Here is a 14,929-nt window from a genome sequence, read left to right on the forward strand (position 1 = left end):
GTGTGTACTGTTGCGTTCAGACGAGTCAGGACAAACCTCAGGATCATAGTCTGATTTATGATGCCATTTGTCAGGAAGCTCACATCTACGGAAAGCAGTAAAGCGAGGACTTCAAGGCTGGCCTCCTCTGTGCGTTTCCTCTTGGCTGGCAGTGGACTTCCATTTTGATCCCGTGTTATTTCCCTGTTGGAAATTTGACGATGAATGTTTTCAAGGGGGGGCAGTAGACTCTGGCCACCCCGCTGTGTCCATCCAGCCTGTCGTCTCAAACGTGAGGGAATGACCTGTGCAGACACGTGCAAACATCTTAACTGTTTTTACAGAGAGCTTCACACCCCTATGCTGTACTGCAGACTTCGAGGCCATTACCTCAAATACAGAACATTTTATTGGTAAGAAAGGAAGCATCTTTTCTTAAAAAAAAAAAGAAAGAAAAAATCATTTCTTTCAATTTCTATTTCCCCACTCGGTCAGTTCTGTGACATTGTTGAAAGCGGAAGTGGAATACATGCAGTTGCTTGTTCTGACCTGGGCATCCTGACTGGAGCCTTGTGGTCTTTAGCAGAAAGGCTTTTGAAGAACGTTTAATTCCCAAACCCTGCCTGTGTCTAAGTAAGTGTGCTCTGCAGTCTTAGACACATGCTGCATGATAGGTGACGGAACTGTGCAATGGGCTGACCAGTGGTCTGTCCCAGGCAAAATGTGTGTGTGTCTTTTCGGTTGTCTAACAGTTGTGTTTTCCTTGGTTGTTTTGGTAGGGTCATTTATTCATACCAAAGAAAGAACGCATTGGGAGGTGAGAAGTGACAGGGAAGATACTTCTCGGAATGAATGAATGAATGAATAGAAGAAATGGCATAACCTACGAATGTACACAGCATCACTCTGTGTGTGTATATTTAGGAATCACTTCCCCTAAAGGAAGACTGTAGTCTGAAGTGTTATCTTGTAGTGAATACTATTAGTTTAGAAAATCAAGCACTTAACTTGTGTGTCAGAGTTCTGTGAAGGACCAAGCTCTGAGAGTGTCACATTGCTTCATTACTCCTCATGGGAAAATAGCTGGAGATTAGGAAACATACCTAAGCTGATGAGTTGGAAGTGGCAGCAGAGATGAGGGTGAACTGGAGGGTTCAGACCTCAGAACTTCTGGGCCTTTCCCTGAATGGAGACAGACGTATTTCCTTATATATTTAGGTGAATGTGTACGTGTCCTCTTGCATCTGTGCTTGAATGACGTAGCGAACAAGCGTTCCCACTTTTCTGAGCATCTCATAGGAGGTGTGGCTGAGGTGTGTCCCAGATGTAGCATTCCCTGTTGGCTCCTGAATTCTCAGCTTCCCACCAGAATTCCTCCTGGGAAGGGTGTCCTGGCATGTGGATCCTTAAAAGCTTCCTTGGAGGTTCTGATTCATGTGCTTAGTCGCTCAGTCATGTCTGACTCTTTGCAACCCCATGGACTGTAGCCCGCTGGGCTCCTCTGTCTATGGGATTTCCAGGCAATAATACTGGAGTGGGTTGCCATTTCCTTCTCCAGGGCATCTTCCTGATGCAGGGATCGAACCTGGGTCTGCTGCATTGCAGGCAGACTCTTTACCATCTGAGCCACCAGGGAATCCTGCCAGTTGGGCATTAGGGAGCCTTTGCACTGACAGTGTTTATTTCTGGGGATTTCTTGGCCAGAGGCAAGCAGGGGTGTGAGTTAAAATCATGGTCTTGGCATCAGACAGTCCTGAGTTGGGGACCCGGCTTCTTTGCGTGGTAGCCCTGGAACCCTTGGGCTGTGGCTCAGCTCTTTTGAGCTGTTGTTTGTTCTATGCAGGGAGAAAAATGTCTGAGGACTGTCCAGAGGATTAGGAGATGTTGCGTGTAAAACAGCGTGGCACATGTCCACCACTTAAAAAATACCAGCTGTTATTACTATAAAGGCTACACAGAGGGAGACTAGAGGACACAGGGCGTATGCAGGTGGACTGACCGCCTCTGTTCTCTTTCTGTTTCTTCCCTGCTCTCCTCACCCTCAGGACGGCTCCCTGGGAAACATCGATGACCTGGCTCAGCAGTATGCAGATTACTACAATACCTGCTTCTCTGACGTGTGTGAGAGGATGGAGGAGCTGCGGAAACGGCGGGTTTCCCAGGACCTGGACGTGGTGAGTGGGATCCTGGGAATATGCGCTTGCCCAGCCGGTCTGCTCCTGGTCCAGCGTCCCCTCCCTCCCCCTCTAACGCTTGTGCGTGGATCATTTTGCTGCACTACTTTGAGATAAAAGAATTCAGATCCCCAAAGGATTAACCCAGTTCTCTGGATATCAGACAATAAGTATCAGTAGGGGCAACAGTGATCAAATTTTTGTACTTACGAAAATATCGCATTTTTATTTTAACTCAAGAGGAAAGGATATTTTTACGCTAGACTGATAAATACACTACATTTTTACTGACTCTAAGCCGAAAGGAGGTCTAGGCTAGTTCTTTCCTTTCTTCCTTTGTTTTCTTCTTTTTGTTTTCAACAAGATAAAGTTTAAAGAAGCAAGAAACCATCCTAATTTCTCACCTAGTAATAACCCACATAGGTGTTTCAGCACCTCTCTGTTGGGGGCATTTTTACATCAGCTATGTAATTCTTGCTCTTATACTTAATATTTTATTATAGTTCTGTATTATTAAGACTTCTTTGTCATCACCATTTTTCATGGCTATATTCCTTCTCTCAGGTGCATTGAAATTCATTTGTCTGTTTTGTGAAGACCTTTATGTGTATGGTTAGTGGAGAATTTGAAGTTGCATGTGATAAATAGTAAATAAATACCTTGCTGCTACTGCTAAGTCACGTCAGTCGTGTCTGACTCTGTGTGACCCCATAGACGGTGGCCCACCAGGCTCCTGTCCCTGGGATTCTCCAGGCAGTACCTTAGGTCCATATAAGCTATGGGCTTCTCAGGTGGCGCTAGTATTAAAGAACCTGCCTGCCAATGCAGGAGACATAAGAGATGCAGGTTTGATTCCTGGGTTGGGAAGATTCCCTGGAGGAGGGCATGGCAACCCGCTCCAGTATTCTCACCTGGAGAAACCCATAGACAGTGGAGCCTGGAGGGCTGTGGTCCACAGGGTTGCAAAGAGTCAGACACAACTCACGTGACTTAGCACACATGCATGCCATGAAATCTATATCTGCCAGTATTTCCACGCTGTTGTTTAGTCGCTGTGTTGTGTCTGACTCTTTGTGACTCCATGGACTGTAGCCCTCCAGGCTCCTCTGTCCATGGGATTTCCCAGGCAGGAATGCTGGAGTGAATTGCCATTTCCTTCTCCAGAGGATCTTCCTGACCCAGAGATCAAACCCATGGATTCTTTACCACTTAGCCACCTGGGAAGCTCTTTGAGTAACAACACCTCTTGCCTTTAAAAAAAAAAAAAAAGCACACTGATTCTATTGAATCCTTATTTATTTTGTGATTTTCTATAATTATTTTATGACTGATTCCTTTTATAAAAAACCTATTATAAAAACCTGTTGGATAAGGATGTTACAAAAGACCTATTGGATAAGGGATCCAACAAGCAGTTTAGGCACTGCAGCTGCTACATTTCGCAAGTACATGATTCACTTCCTTTGTAGGTAAGATGCTGGTGCTCTTATGCACTTTCACTTTTTTCCTTAACTCAATCCACCTAAAGGTTTCTGATAGCATAACTGTCAAATAATTACTGATCCTTTTTCCTCGCTGATTTTGTATTCCACATGGGTGGGAGTTGGTATAATAGAGTCAGCTGAGACTGAGAAGCATCAGTTGGGGGCAGAAAGTCATCATCCCAGGAGCCTGGCACCATGGCCCAAGCAGGCACCGGGGCGTCATTGTTATTAAGGGCGTCTTTCTTATAACTTTACCCCTGGCGTGTGTCAGTGGGAGAGAGGTGTTTCCTTTCTTCTAAGAAAGTATTCTCGTGTGGGAAAAGACTAGGCTAACCTGCTGGGAAAAGGTTGATTCTCTTCCTTTTGGCAAGATTGTAGCCAAACAATAACCTAATTATGGCACTGAGTTCTTGGATGTTGCAATTTTGACGTTGAAAAATAGTCTGGTAGGATATTCTGTGGCTTCCTAGGACACTTCACCAAGTAAGAAAATGATGGCTGTGAACTGGCAGATGATCCTTGATATGACACTCAACTGCTCTTCCCCAAATTCTAACCGATTGAGTTGGGGTTTCCATAATTATCCCACAGTGTTTGGGAAGCTTGGAGAACAGCTTCTTGGTAGGAAAGGAAGCCTGCCTGGAGGTGGGATAAATAACTTCTTCCCATTTAGACAGATGGGCCTCATTTGGTGTGCTCTGTTCCAGAGCTTCAGAAGACAGTGTGGGAGAAAATACCACAGGAGCTAAATTAGTTCTCATCAGAGTTGCAGAAATGTGATGGTGGGTAACATTGATGGGAGCCAGTTCCAGCCAGGCTGGAAACTCTTCATCCTTTCAACTGTAGTTAGTGAGAAAAGTAAGGTCCAAGTCATCATATTCAGGTTCCCTTTCTATGAGATTCCAGACAAGTGCTGAAGACCAAGTTAAATGCCACATGGTTCTCATTATTCAGGAGTCCATAAGCTGGAGACTGAAAAAGCATTTTTAAAAAATTAAAATCTTTTGGCTTCTCTGCATGGCATGCCAAATATTAGTTCCTTGACCAGGAATCAAAGCCAAAGCCTTTGCATTGGTAGTGAGGAGTCTTAACCACTGGACCACCAGGGAAATCCCTAGAGGTGTTTTAAGGTCATCATTCAGGCCATGCTTGCAACTCTAGTGACCTGGGGAAAGCGTCCTCTTGCAGTGATTAGCTCATCACAGATTGAGTCTTGATGGAGAGCGATTTTCTTAAAAAGCTGTAACTTTCAGTCCATAAGGCTCTCTTTATTGCATCAGATTTTACCTGTAACTTCTAGACTTTGATTTTTGCCTTCAGACAAGTAGGCAAACTTCTTTCCTGCTCTGCTGTTGGGGCAGCTTTGGGTCTGAGGACCTGCCGTGTAAATCCTTCTTTTCTGGGCTAGTAAGCAGCCCTGTCAAAAGCAGAAGTGAGATGACTTGGAGAAGAAATAATCCACCGATAGCACCAAGAGGAAATAGTAACACATTAGGATTCTAAAGCATTTTCTAGGGGGAAAAAAGTAACATCAAGCTTGTGGTGTCCTCTGCAGAAAAAGTCCTTAGAGACAGCCTGACGATGGAAAGTTTGGTGATGGTTTAAACAGGTCTTTCGGGTTTGTTTCATTTCAAATCCTCTGGGTGAATTTGGGGAATTGAGGAAATGTTCTATAGATGGAACATATTTAGATATTTCTTTGGCTTTAAAAAGTCCCAAAACATGCAGTGTCCATAAGAGCTAATTACATACCAACTGGAGAATAAACAAGCCCAAAAGTTACCCTACCCATAGAGATGCTTGACTTAACCCTGAGAAAATAAAAGGTTTTGATAATTATGTTAGTAATTAACTTTCTGGACTGGATATCAAACTACTTCTCCAGGACCTAATCACCTGGCCCCTGACTGGAATAAAGCACTTACTTGATAAAGTGTTTTGGGGGACCAGTTAGTTTAGATGGAGGTAACAGAGAGAGGACAGATGGGTGAAAATTCAACAGCATAAGCAGGGATTGTGATTCAAATGTATAACTATCGTGAGAGTTTTTATTTAGCACCAAATGGGCCCTAAAGGGACTGTGTATTTGGACCGCAGCCTTTGCCTCTGCTGGGGATCGGGACATTAGCGCTCTTGAACAGCAGGGAAGTTGCCCGTATTTCCATACATTTGGCACATCCCTGAGCACCGTGTGTGTTTTTGGCTGCAAGAAGCTGCATTTGGAAATGACAGCAGCTTCCCAAGTCCATAATGGGCTCATCTCTAGTGATGCTAAGTCTGACATCTGTCAAAGTGACAGTGGCCAGGAGAGACACTCTCAAGGTAGCCTCTCATTACTGGCCATGTCAGCTTCCTTGGCATCTTGGAAGCTGAATCTGCTCGGATGTTGGCAGAAACAAGTTTGTGTGGTGGTTGGTGTAGCACAGCCCTGATGGAAAAGTTACCACTGTAAAGTGGGACCCTGTTCATGATGCTGGATCTCCATCCATGCAGATTGTTAACACATTGTTAACCAGGACCCAGGAGCCCAGGCGAGATGCACCCAGGTCTTTAAGGATCCGAAGTATAAAAACAAATATTGCACATTATTTCAGAGGATATCAGAATGGGATATCAGAATCATCGCTGATGGTGTAGGGATAATTCTGGGGCATAATTATTGTTCCTTGCAATTTTCATAATTTAATCTTTCAAGGTATAATTCTGGACTAGGAGGCAGTAAAAGTGGTATCTGTTATGTCTAGAGATGATTCTTGGGGCTTCTTCAGATTCTACCCTTCTCCCACCCCAAGCCCAGGTGGGAGTCCTAGCCTCTGTGGTTGTCACAGTGGCAAAAGACGGTGAGAAACATGATGGCAAGATGGGCGACTCGGGGTTTAGATTCTGGCCATTGTACTTAGCTGGCAAGTTGTGTAACCTGTCTAAGTTTCAGTTTCCCCTTCTATAAAATGGGATAAAAATATCTCGTAAAGTCATTCAGTTCAGTTCAGTTCAGTAGCTCAGTCGTGTCCAACTCTTTGCGACCCCATGAATCGCAGCACGCCAGGCCTCCCTGTCCATCACCAACTCCTGGAGTTCACTCAGACTCACGTCCATCGAGTCAGTGATGCCATCCAGCCATCTCATCCTCTGTCATAAAGTCATTACCAGGATTAAATGGGGGAAATTGCTATAAAATACCTTGTCCATCATCGTAAGAGACCTGTAACTGCCTATTTCTTTTCCTTCCCTTTTATTCCTGGTTCAAAAATTCCTGTAGTGATGCTGGAGAGTCTGTGATTTGTACTTCATTAATATTTATTCATATGAGTGCAGAGATTTCTTTTAGCTTTTATTTTGGGATATTTCAAACATATATAAACAGCATAGTATAACAAACTTCTGTGCCCTTCAGCAGTTACCAGCATCCTGCCTTCTCTCTTCATCTTTACTCTTCAGTTCAGTTCAGTTCATTTCAGTCGCTCAGTCGTGTCCGACTCTTTGTGACCCCATGAATCACAGCACACCAGGCCTCCCTGTCCATCACCAACTCCCGGAGTTCACTCAGACTCACGTCCATCGAGTCCGTGATGCCATCCAGCCGTCTCATCCTCGGTCGTCCCCTTCTTCTCCTGCCCCCAATCCCTCCCAGCATCAGAGTCTTTTCCAATGAGTCAACTCTTCACATGAGGTGGCCAAAGTACTGGAGTTTCAGCTTTAGCATCATTCCTTCCAAAGAAATCCCAGGGCTGATCTTCAGAATGGACTGGTTGGATCTCCTTGCAGTCCAAGGGACTCTCAAGAGTCTTCTCCAACACCACAGTTCAAAAGCATCAATTCTTCGGCGCTCAGCCTTCTTCACAGTCCAACTCTCACATCCATACATGACCACAGGAAAAACCATAGCCTTGACTAGATGGACCTTAGTCGGCAAAGTAATGTCTCTGCTTTTGAATATACTATCTAGGTTGGTCATAACTTTTTTCCAAGGAGTAAGCGTCTTTTAATTTCATGGCTGCAGTCACCATCTGCAGTGATTTTGGAGCCCCCAAAAATAAAGTCTGACACTGTTTCCACTGTTTCCCCATCTATTTCCCAGGAAGTGATGGGACCAGATGCCATGATCTTCGTTTTCTGAATGTTGAGCTTTAAGCCAACTTTTTCGCTCTCCACTTTCACTTTCATCAAGAGGCTTTTTAGTTCCTCTTCACTTTCTGCCATAAGGGTGGTGTCATCTGCATATCTGAGGTGATTGATATTTCTCCCAGCAATCTTGATTCCAGCTTGTTTCTTCCAGTCCAGTGTTTCTCATGATGTACTCTGCATAGAAGTTAAATAAGCAGGGTGACAATATACAGCCTTGACGTACTCCTTTTCCTATTTGGAACCAGTCTGTTGTTCCATGTCCAGTTCTAACTGTTGCTTCCTGACCTGCATACAGATTTCTCGAGAGGCAGGTCAGGTGGTCTGGTATTCCCATCTCTTTCAGAATTTTCCACAGTTTATTGTGATCCACACAGTCAAAGGCTTTGGCATAGTCAATAAAGCAGAAACAGATGTTTTTCTGGAACTCTCTTGCTTTTTCCATGATCCAGCGGATGTTGGCAATTTGATCTCTAGTTCCTCTGCCTTTACTTTTTGAAAGTTTCTTGTTTGTGAAGTACAGTTTACACGTTGAAATGCAGGCATCTGAGCTACCTAATTTTGCCAAGAGGGCAGTCATATCACCCACATCCTGGCATGGCATAGAATACAGCCGCCACCTTGCAAAGTTTCCCCATGTCCCTTCTCAGTAAATCCTGGATTGAGGACAGGGATGTTTGTCAGTCTGTTTTGGTCCTTTCTGTATATAGTGCATGGCACATAATAGGTACTCAGTGAGTATTTGTTGAATTTATTTGTATATGTCATTATTTAAGACTATTAAGTGAGCATCAGGCATGTGTCTTGAGACTTGGTCATTCCAGAAATACAACGATGTATTCCCCATCCACAAAGATGTTATAATTTAGTGGGGGTTTTAGACAAATAAACAGACTATTATTTTTGGTCGTACTTTTTTGGTTTGCGAGATCTTGGTTTCCCATTTAGGGACTAAACCCTGGCCCGTGGCTGTGAAAGTGCCAAGTGCTCATCATTGGACCACCAAGAATTCCTTAAGCAGACTATTAAGTGCAGGAAGTACACTGGAGAGACCCTGACCCAGTTTAGGAAAATCAAAGAAGGCTTCCTGGAGGAGGTGATGCCTAAGCCCAACTGTAAAGAAACAGAAAGATTAATCTGGTTGGGGAGGGAGGTGTAGACAGTGCAGAGTAATTTAAGGCCGAGGTCACGGAGAAAAAGCCAAAAATGAGAGCGAAAATGTGGCTTTTATGGGCCATGGAGAGAAGTTTACTGTGGCTAGAATCTACGATATAAACACACGTATGGAGGAAAGATAAACGCTGTCCTTTCACAGGTCTTGTATTATTAACAATATAAAAAGAATGTTGCTTTGATTCATCACCATTCCCAAGACAAAACAAAAATAATCGCCCTTTCGCAATAGTTGATCGGCTGGGCCAAGGTGACCTTGTGGCCTTCCCAAGCCATGCAGACTTGTGCAGTCTCCAGGGGGGTTTTGTTTTATCTTACTGACTGCTCTTTTGTTATTTGCTAGAAACAGCAAAACCTGTGGAAAACAGGTTTCCTGTAACTTTAAGCCCCCTGAATATTCAAGACAAGATAAGGGTTCCCCCCACCTAGGCACTTAGGGAACACTGGCTGCCCCAGGAGGGTACCAGATTCCTGAATTCTTATTCTCACCCATAGGTTAAGTACATGATCTGTGTTGCAAATTGTCCTGAGTTTAAATATTCAACTGCTGAATGCTAAAGCCCAACTGTTGCGCTAAGGGCATTTGCTTTTGTTTTGTTTCATTTTGTCTTAAAGGACATTATTTGCTAGCTTTGGGCTACTGTTGATTTGCAGATTGCAGTCAGAAACAGTGGCCATTAGATAGTGAGTCTGAACCACATTCTGCTGTGGGATTCACACACTTGATGTCAAAATACACTGAGCCTTTATGTCTTAAGCCAGATGGTAATACAGTTCTCTGCTCAGGCTCCTCTCAGACAAAGTCCCATTTGTAGTCAAATGTCCAGTCCCAATTTAGTCAGCATTTTTTGTACATTGCACCACGTTAACATAGACATAAACAGGCCTCTTGGCTGCCAGATTTGATCTTGGCATCCTGTACCTCTCATAATTGAGAAGGTTTTTATTCTACTTAACAATCAATTTAGGTGTCCTTCCATCCTCTTCAGCTTGGAGACCTTTGTAGACAGCTGTACATTCTGGAAGCTGACAGATTAGATACAGTCGCTGATAGAATAGTTGTGTGAGTATATAGAATAGTCCCCATCAGACTTTTCAAATATGAATCAACAACATCAGCTTCCCTTTCTAGTTTTGCTCCTGAGCATTCAGAAATGACTGATTTTTGTTTGTTTGCATTTGTAAAAGCAGTGTGCCTGGGGGCATTAAACACCAAAATAGCATTCTGCTCAAAATACATTTGCTTGCCAGAAAGGGGAAAAAGTCTGAGCTTTGTAGTTGTTTTCATTTACATACAACAGAGAGAATTCCTAAATGTTAATCAAGTTGACAGTAATTGGGGAGAAAAACCCAGGAATTACAGAGGCCAGAATCTGGGCTCAGAGGGGAAAGGAGTGCCTTTGTTCTTAGAATTGGGACCTTTCAGAGTTGAGTGAGGCCCAGGCCAGGTGCCTTTTTGAAGCCCTGGAATATTAAAACCAGGACTATAGTATGATCTCAGAGTTTACATGTAACAATTAAACACTTTTCACGTGGAAGATTACAGTGTAATTTATTTGTGCTAATCACAAGCTAATTATAGGCTATTTAAACATGCTAATTTGTAGCACGCTAGAGGCAGTATGGTCTCCTTGTGAGAGAAAAGTAAAGGAGTGTGATTAATGTTTCCTTATTTTCAGTGGGTTTCTGCATCCACATCTACAATGTTATTTGACAATATTGTCAAGGGTCTAAGTTTGAGATCCTTGGCAAAGACTGAGTGGCCCAGGCCAAGGGGTCCACCTGTCCTCTACGGCCCTGGTTGGTTGTTGGGGGTCTGGAGTGGGATTAGGTAGACGCCTGCAGGGCCCAGACAGAAAGTCAGCAGCTGCAGGGTTGTGGGTCTTCGCTGGTGTCGGCCCATACACCTGACATTGGCCTTCTGACCTCGTAGGTCCACATCTTATCAGATGAGATGGGGCATGTTCAGGGTAGTGTGGCTGTAGACCAGGTCCTTATTTTACTTTACATTTTATTTTTAAATAAAATATTTATAAAGTTATATATATTTTATATTTATATTCCTATTTATATTTAGTTTTTAAATTTATTATTGGCTGATGTAGGATTTTAATTTCCTGACCTGGGATTGAACCCATGCCCCAGCAGTGAAAGTGCCAGGTTCTAACCACTGGACAAGGGAATTCCCTAGACTTGGTCCATATTTTAGAGGGATCTCTCACCACAGCTCCTGTGCACCAACCAAAATGACCAAGGACAGAAAGAACTGGGCCCCAGAGCATCAGGTATTCTGACTGGCCCTTTCTCTGGCCACCTCCTTTGAGAAGATCATTATACTGGTTTCAGCAGTAATTTCTGATTTGGAGCTGCCTCCCCCCCACCCCTAGTTTGGAAGTTTTGTGAATTTTATTTTAAATAGAAGAAAGCAAGACAGTAAAATGTTGGGATAATTTGTTCTATGCATTTGGTTCAGTTCTTCTGGTTTTTTTTTTTTTTTATACCATTTAGTGTTTAGAAGGATACAACTAACCTGGTGAGTGAAAAATACATCACAGAACCCTCAGAGCAGGGTGTTGACTTTCTGCTCATCTCTTGCCATATTTCTCAAAAAGGGACATTAGAGTCTAGCTATTTGCAGGCTCCCCCGCCACCTCCTCATGTCAACCTTTGTTTTAGAAATGGAGGCTTCATTGACCAAGTAGAGCAGTGCTGTTAAGAGTTCGGGAGTGAACCAGTTTCTCTATCACTGATTATTCTGAGGCTGGTGCATAAAGCATTTATTTCTAAGGGATACTTTGAGAGACTTTCTGCAATTATTTAGAGTATGAAGATGTTTGAAATTTGTGGTACAGCCATGCCATCCATCTCATGGGCCCCAGCAGAAGCTGATGAAACTTAATCAAAAATAAATCAAGGGTAAGTCCAAACCAGATTGGAAGCACATCATGAATATTCGTGAACATCTGGATATGTTTGTGGGAGTGTATGTTATTTTTTAATGTGTGCGATGGCAGGGACATGCCTTTTTAACAAAGATGCCAAGAGGAAGACAGATTTCCAGCTGTGATTTCAAAGGGCATTTTTGTGTGTGGATATCCTTTCTCCTGGGCATGTGGGTTTCACTTCTCCAAGATACTCCTTTGATCTCTTTCATCTTTTGGAATCTCTTTCGATAATTTATCTGAATTCTTCATTGGAGTCAGTCACTTGACTCATGAACATTAAAAACCTTTCTAAGGGAGATTTTCAGCTTAAGTGAAAGTCACTAGTTAATGTTTCTGATGAATCTTTTAAATGCCGGTGATTTTATGATAATTATCATTGAAGCTATTTGGCATAGTTGATCATCTCTATTACCTAACGTGTGTAAAACTCAGATACTTTATCTGCTTCACTACCTAAAGTAGTTGCAATAACTAGAAAGGAAGGGTGAAATGTGAAGAGGCCATAATAACAATACTGATAATTATTGCAATAATGACATTTTAAAAATATGTTGAAGTTCGTGAGGCATCCATACCTATCACCTTATGTATTTTTAATACCCCTATGAGACATATATTAATAATGTTATAATTTCATTTGGGCAGAGGCAGGAAATAGTGCTCCCAAAGGGAGGCCAAATAACCCAGTGGGTAAACCCCATCGCCCACCTGTTTGGTCATTCTCTGTCTGGGGCCTACCTGGAACTTCAGTCAGGGCATTGCCTGACGGGGATGACAATGGCTTGTTGTAAAGCAAGATATTACAGGTTGTTGTAATGGTTACATAATATGCTAGGTTAAATAAGGTAATGTTTGTAGAGCACTTGACAGTTTCTGGGTGCATGCTAAAGCTCAATGAATATATTAAACATTATTTATAATAGGAATGCTAAATAAATAGGACTTGTTAAAAATCTAATAGCTGGTAGGTATCAAAGGTAGGAAGGATTTGAAACTGGACTCATGCTCAGTTGCTCAGTCATGTCCTACTCTTTATGACCCTATGAACTGTAGCCTGCCGGGCTCCTCTGTCCATGGGATTTTTCAGGCAAGAACACTGGAGTGGGTTGCTGTTTCCTCCTCCAGGGGATCTTCCCAACCCAGGGATCGAACCCAGGCCTCCTGCATCTCCTGCATTGCAGGCAGGTTACTACCTCTGAGCCATGGAGTATGAGAAGTCAGTGCAAAAATCTCTGAATCTCCCCAGACCACCTACTAACCTTGCATTGTTACTACTGGGAGATTCTACCCAAACCAGCCCTCCATCCCTCCTCGACCACCTCTTCCCCTTCCTCCTCCTCCCCCTCCCCTCCCCAAGGAGTAAGTCTTGATTTACAGATTAGCTTATGTTTGGGTAATAGAGTTTAAATGTGTGATATTATACAGAATAGTATAATATAGTTATTTCTGTTGTACAAATTAAAATAATACACTCATTACAAAAAAAAAATAATTCAAAAAATTCCTTAAAGTAGAAGTTTAAGTCTCCTAACACGACTGAGCTACTGAACTGAACTGAACTGAACTGAATGCCTACCAAGAGTAACAGTTCCAAACAGTTAGGTGCTAAGCCACTTCCTGGAATTCCAGTTTTCTATTCATTCTCCTTCATCTCTTCTTTCTCTCTTTACATACAGACAAATACCCGCATAAAAAGACACATGGTGTTTTACCTGCAGCAGAGTGGAAGCAATAAGTTAAAAGAGGGTTGACTTACTGCTCGAGACAGTTATCTGATAGTGGTAAGAAATGTTCACAGAAATGGAGACACAGAAAATTTCAAAAGTAATTAGGAGAATTCAAAGGCTCGACAACCTGGACATTTAGAACAGGGGCCAAAGACCTTATAAATTAAAAAGAATCTGTTAAATTATATTCCCTAATTGTTATAGAGCACAGTGGGTAATAGACGATTGAAGAATTCCATTTGAGAAGGTAAAATAACTTGAGAAGTAAAATAAAGCATTTTGCTGTTTTACTTGTAGTCTTTTCTTGAAAATGTAGTTTAACATTGTTAGAGGGTTCTGTAATATTGTAGTTTTACAGTATTATGTGATAAATATTTTAGAGATGGCTGAATGATGGCATGTATTATTCTTCCTGGATGTTAATACAGGGAACTGGTAAAAACAGCAAAGTAAAAACAACATTTACTGGTTTTCTGGTGTGTTTCAGTAACTTAGGTGGTTTCATGGGGAAGTTTTTAATAACAGAAATTATAAGCCTCATTTCAGGAAGTTCATGTCGCAATAGAACAAGACAGCCAAGGGCAAGATTCTATTAGTCATATTCATGAGTGGATGATACATATAGGTCTGCTTACAGCAAATTCTAATTTCCAACTAGTTTCACCTGGAGATACGTTAAGTACAATAGAAAAGGTAAACGTGGTGATGCTTGTTGATTGGAAAGCTTAGCTGAACTGATTTGGAGGAGCAGGTGCCATAGGCTGGAGTCAGGGCTCAACAACCTAAAATCAAGCATAAGGCTGGTTTCTGAGTAATTGGACAAGAATGCGTGCAATTGTTCAGCTTAGTCTGTGCCAGAGCCTGGATCAACACAAGGAAACAACTAATGTTTGGATGATTTTAACAGGGCCTGAAAGGCCTGTTAAACAGGGCTTATAGTTAGGATGATAATACTGACTAAAGTAATAACCAAGGTTTTATATATATATGTGTGTGTGTGTGTGTGTGTGTGTGTGTGTGTGTATGTGTGTGTACACACACGTATATATTTTCAAGTCAGTATCTTTTCATTGAATACCACAACAGATCGTGTTCTTTGTAACACATTTATTGAGTATCTACCATGTGCAAGCATGTAGTACATATTATCTTCCTTCAGAACACTCCCATGAAAAGTCCAAGTATTAGCTGCTGAGTCATGTCTAACTCTCTGTGGTCCCATGGCCTGGAACCTCAGGTGCCTCTCTCTGTCCATGGGATTCTCCAGGCAAGAACACTGGAGTGGGTAGCCATTCCTTTTTCCAGGGGGTCTTTCCGACCCAGGG

The 14,929-nt window shown here is 42.5% G+C and overlaps 1 protein-coding gene across 1 annotated transcript in view; it reads left to right on the forward strand.

Moving 5' to 3' along the window:
• SASH1 (SAM and SH3 domain containing 1) overlaps window positions 1-14,929 on the forward strand; it is a 193,914-nt gene that overhangs the window by 40,753 nt on the left and 138,232 nt on the right. The window contains exon 2 of the mRNA XM_068985545.1: window positions 2,025-2,153. Coding sequence (XP_068841646.1) covers window positions 2,025-2,153 — 129 coding nt within the window. The remainder of the gene's footprint in view (window positions 1-2,024; window positions 2,154-14,929) is intronic.

This window comes from Capricornis sumatraensis, chromosome 13, assembly GCF_032405125.1.
Source record: "Capricornis sumatraensis isolate serow.1 chromosome 13, serow.2, whole genome shotgun sequence".
NCBI classification, from domain to species: domain Eukaryota; kingdom Metazoa; phylum Chordata; class Mammalia; order Artiodactyla; family Bovidae; genus Capricornis; species Capricornis sumatraensis.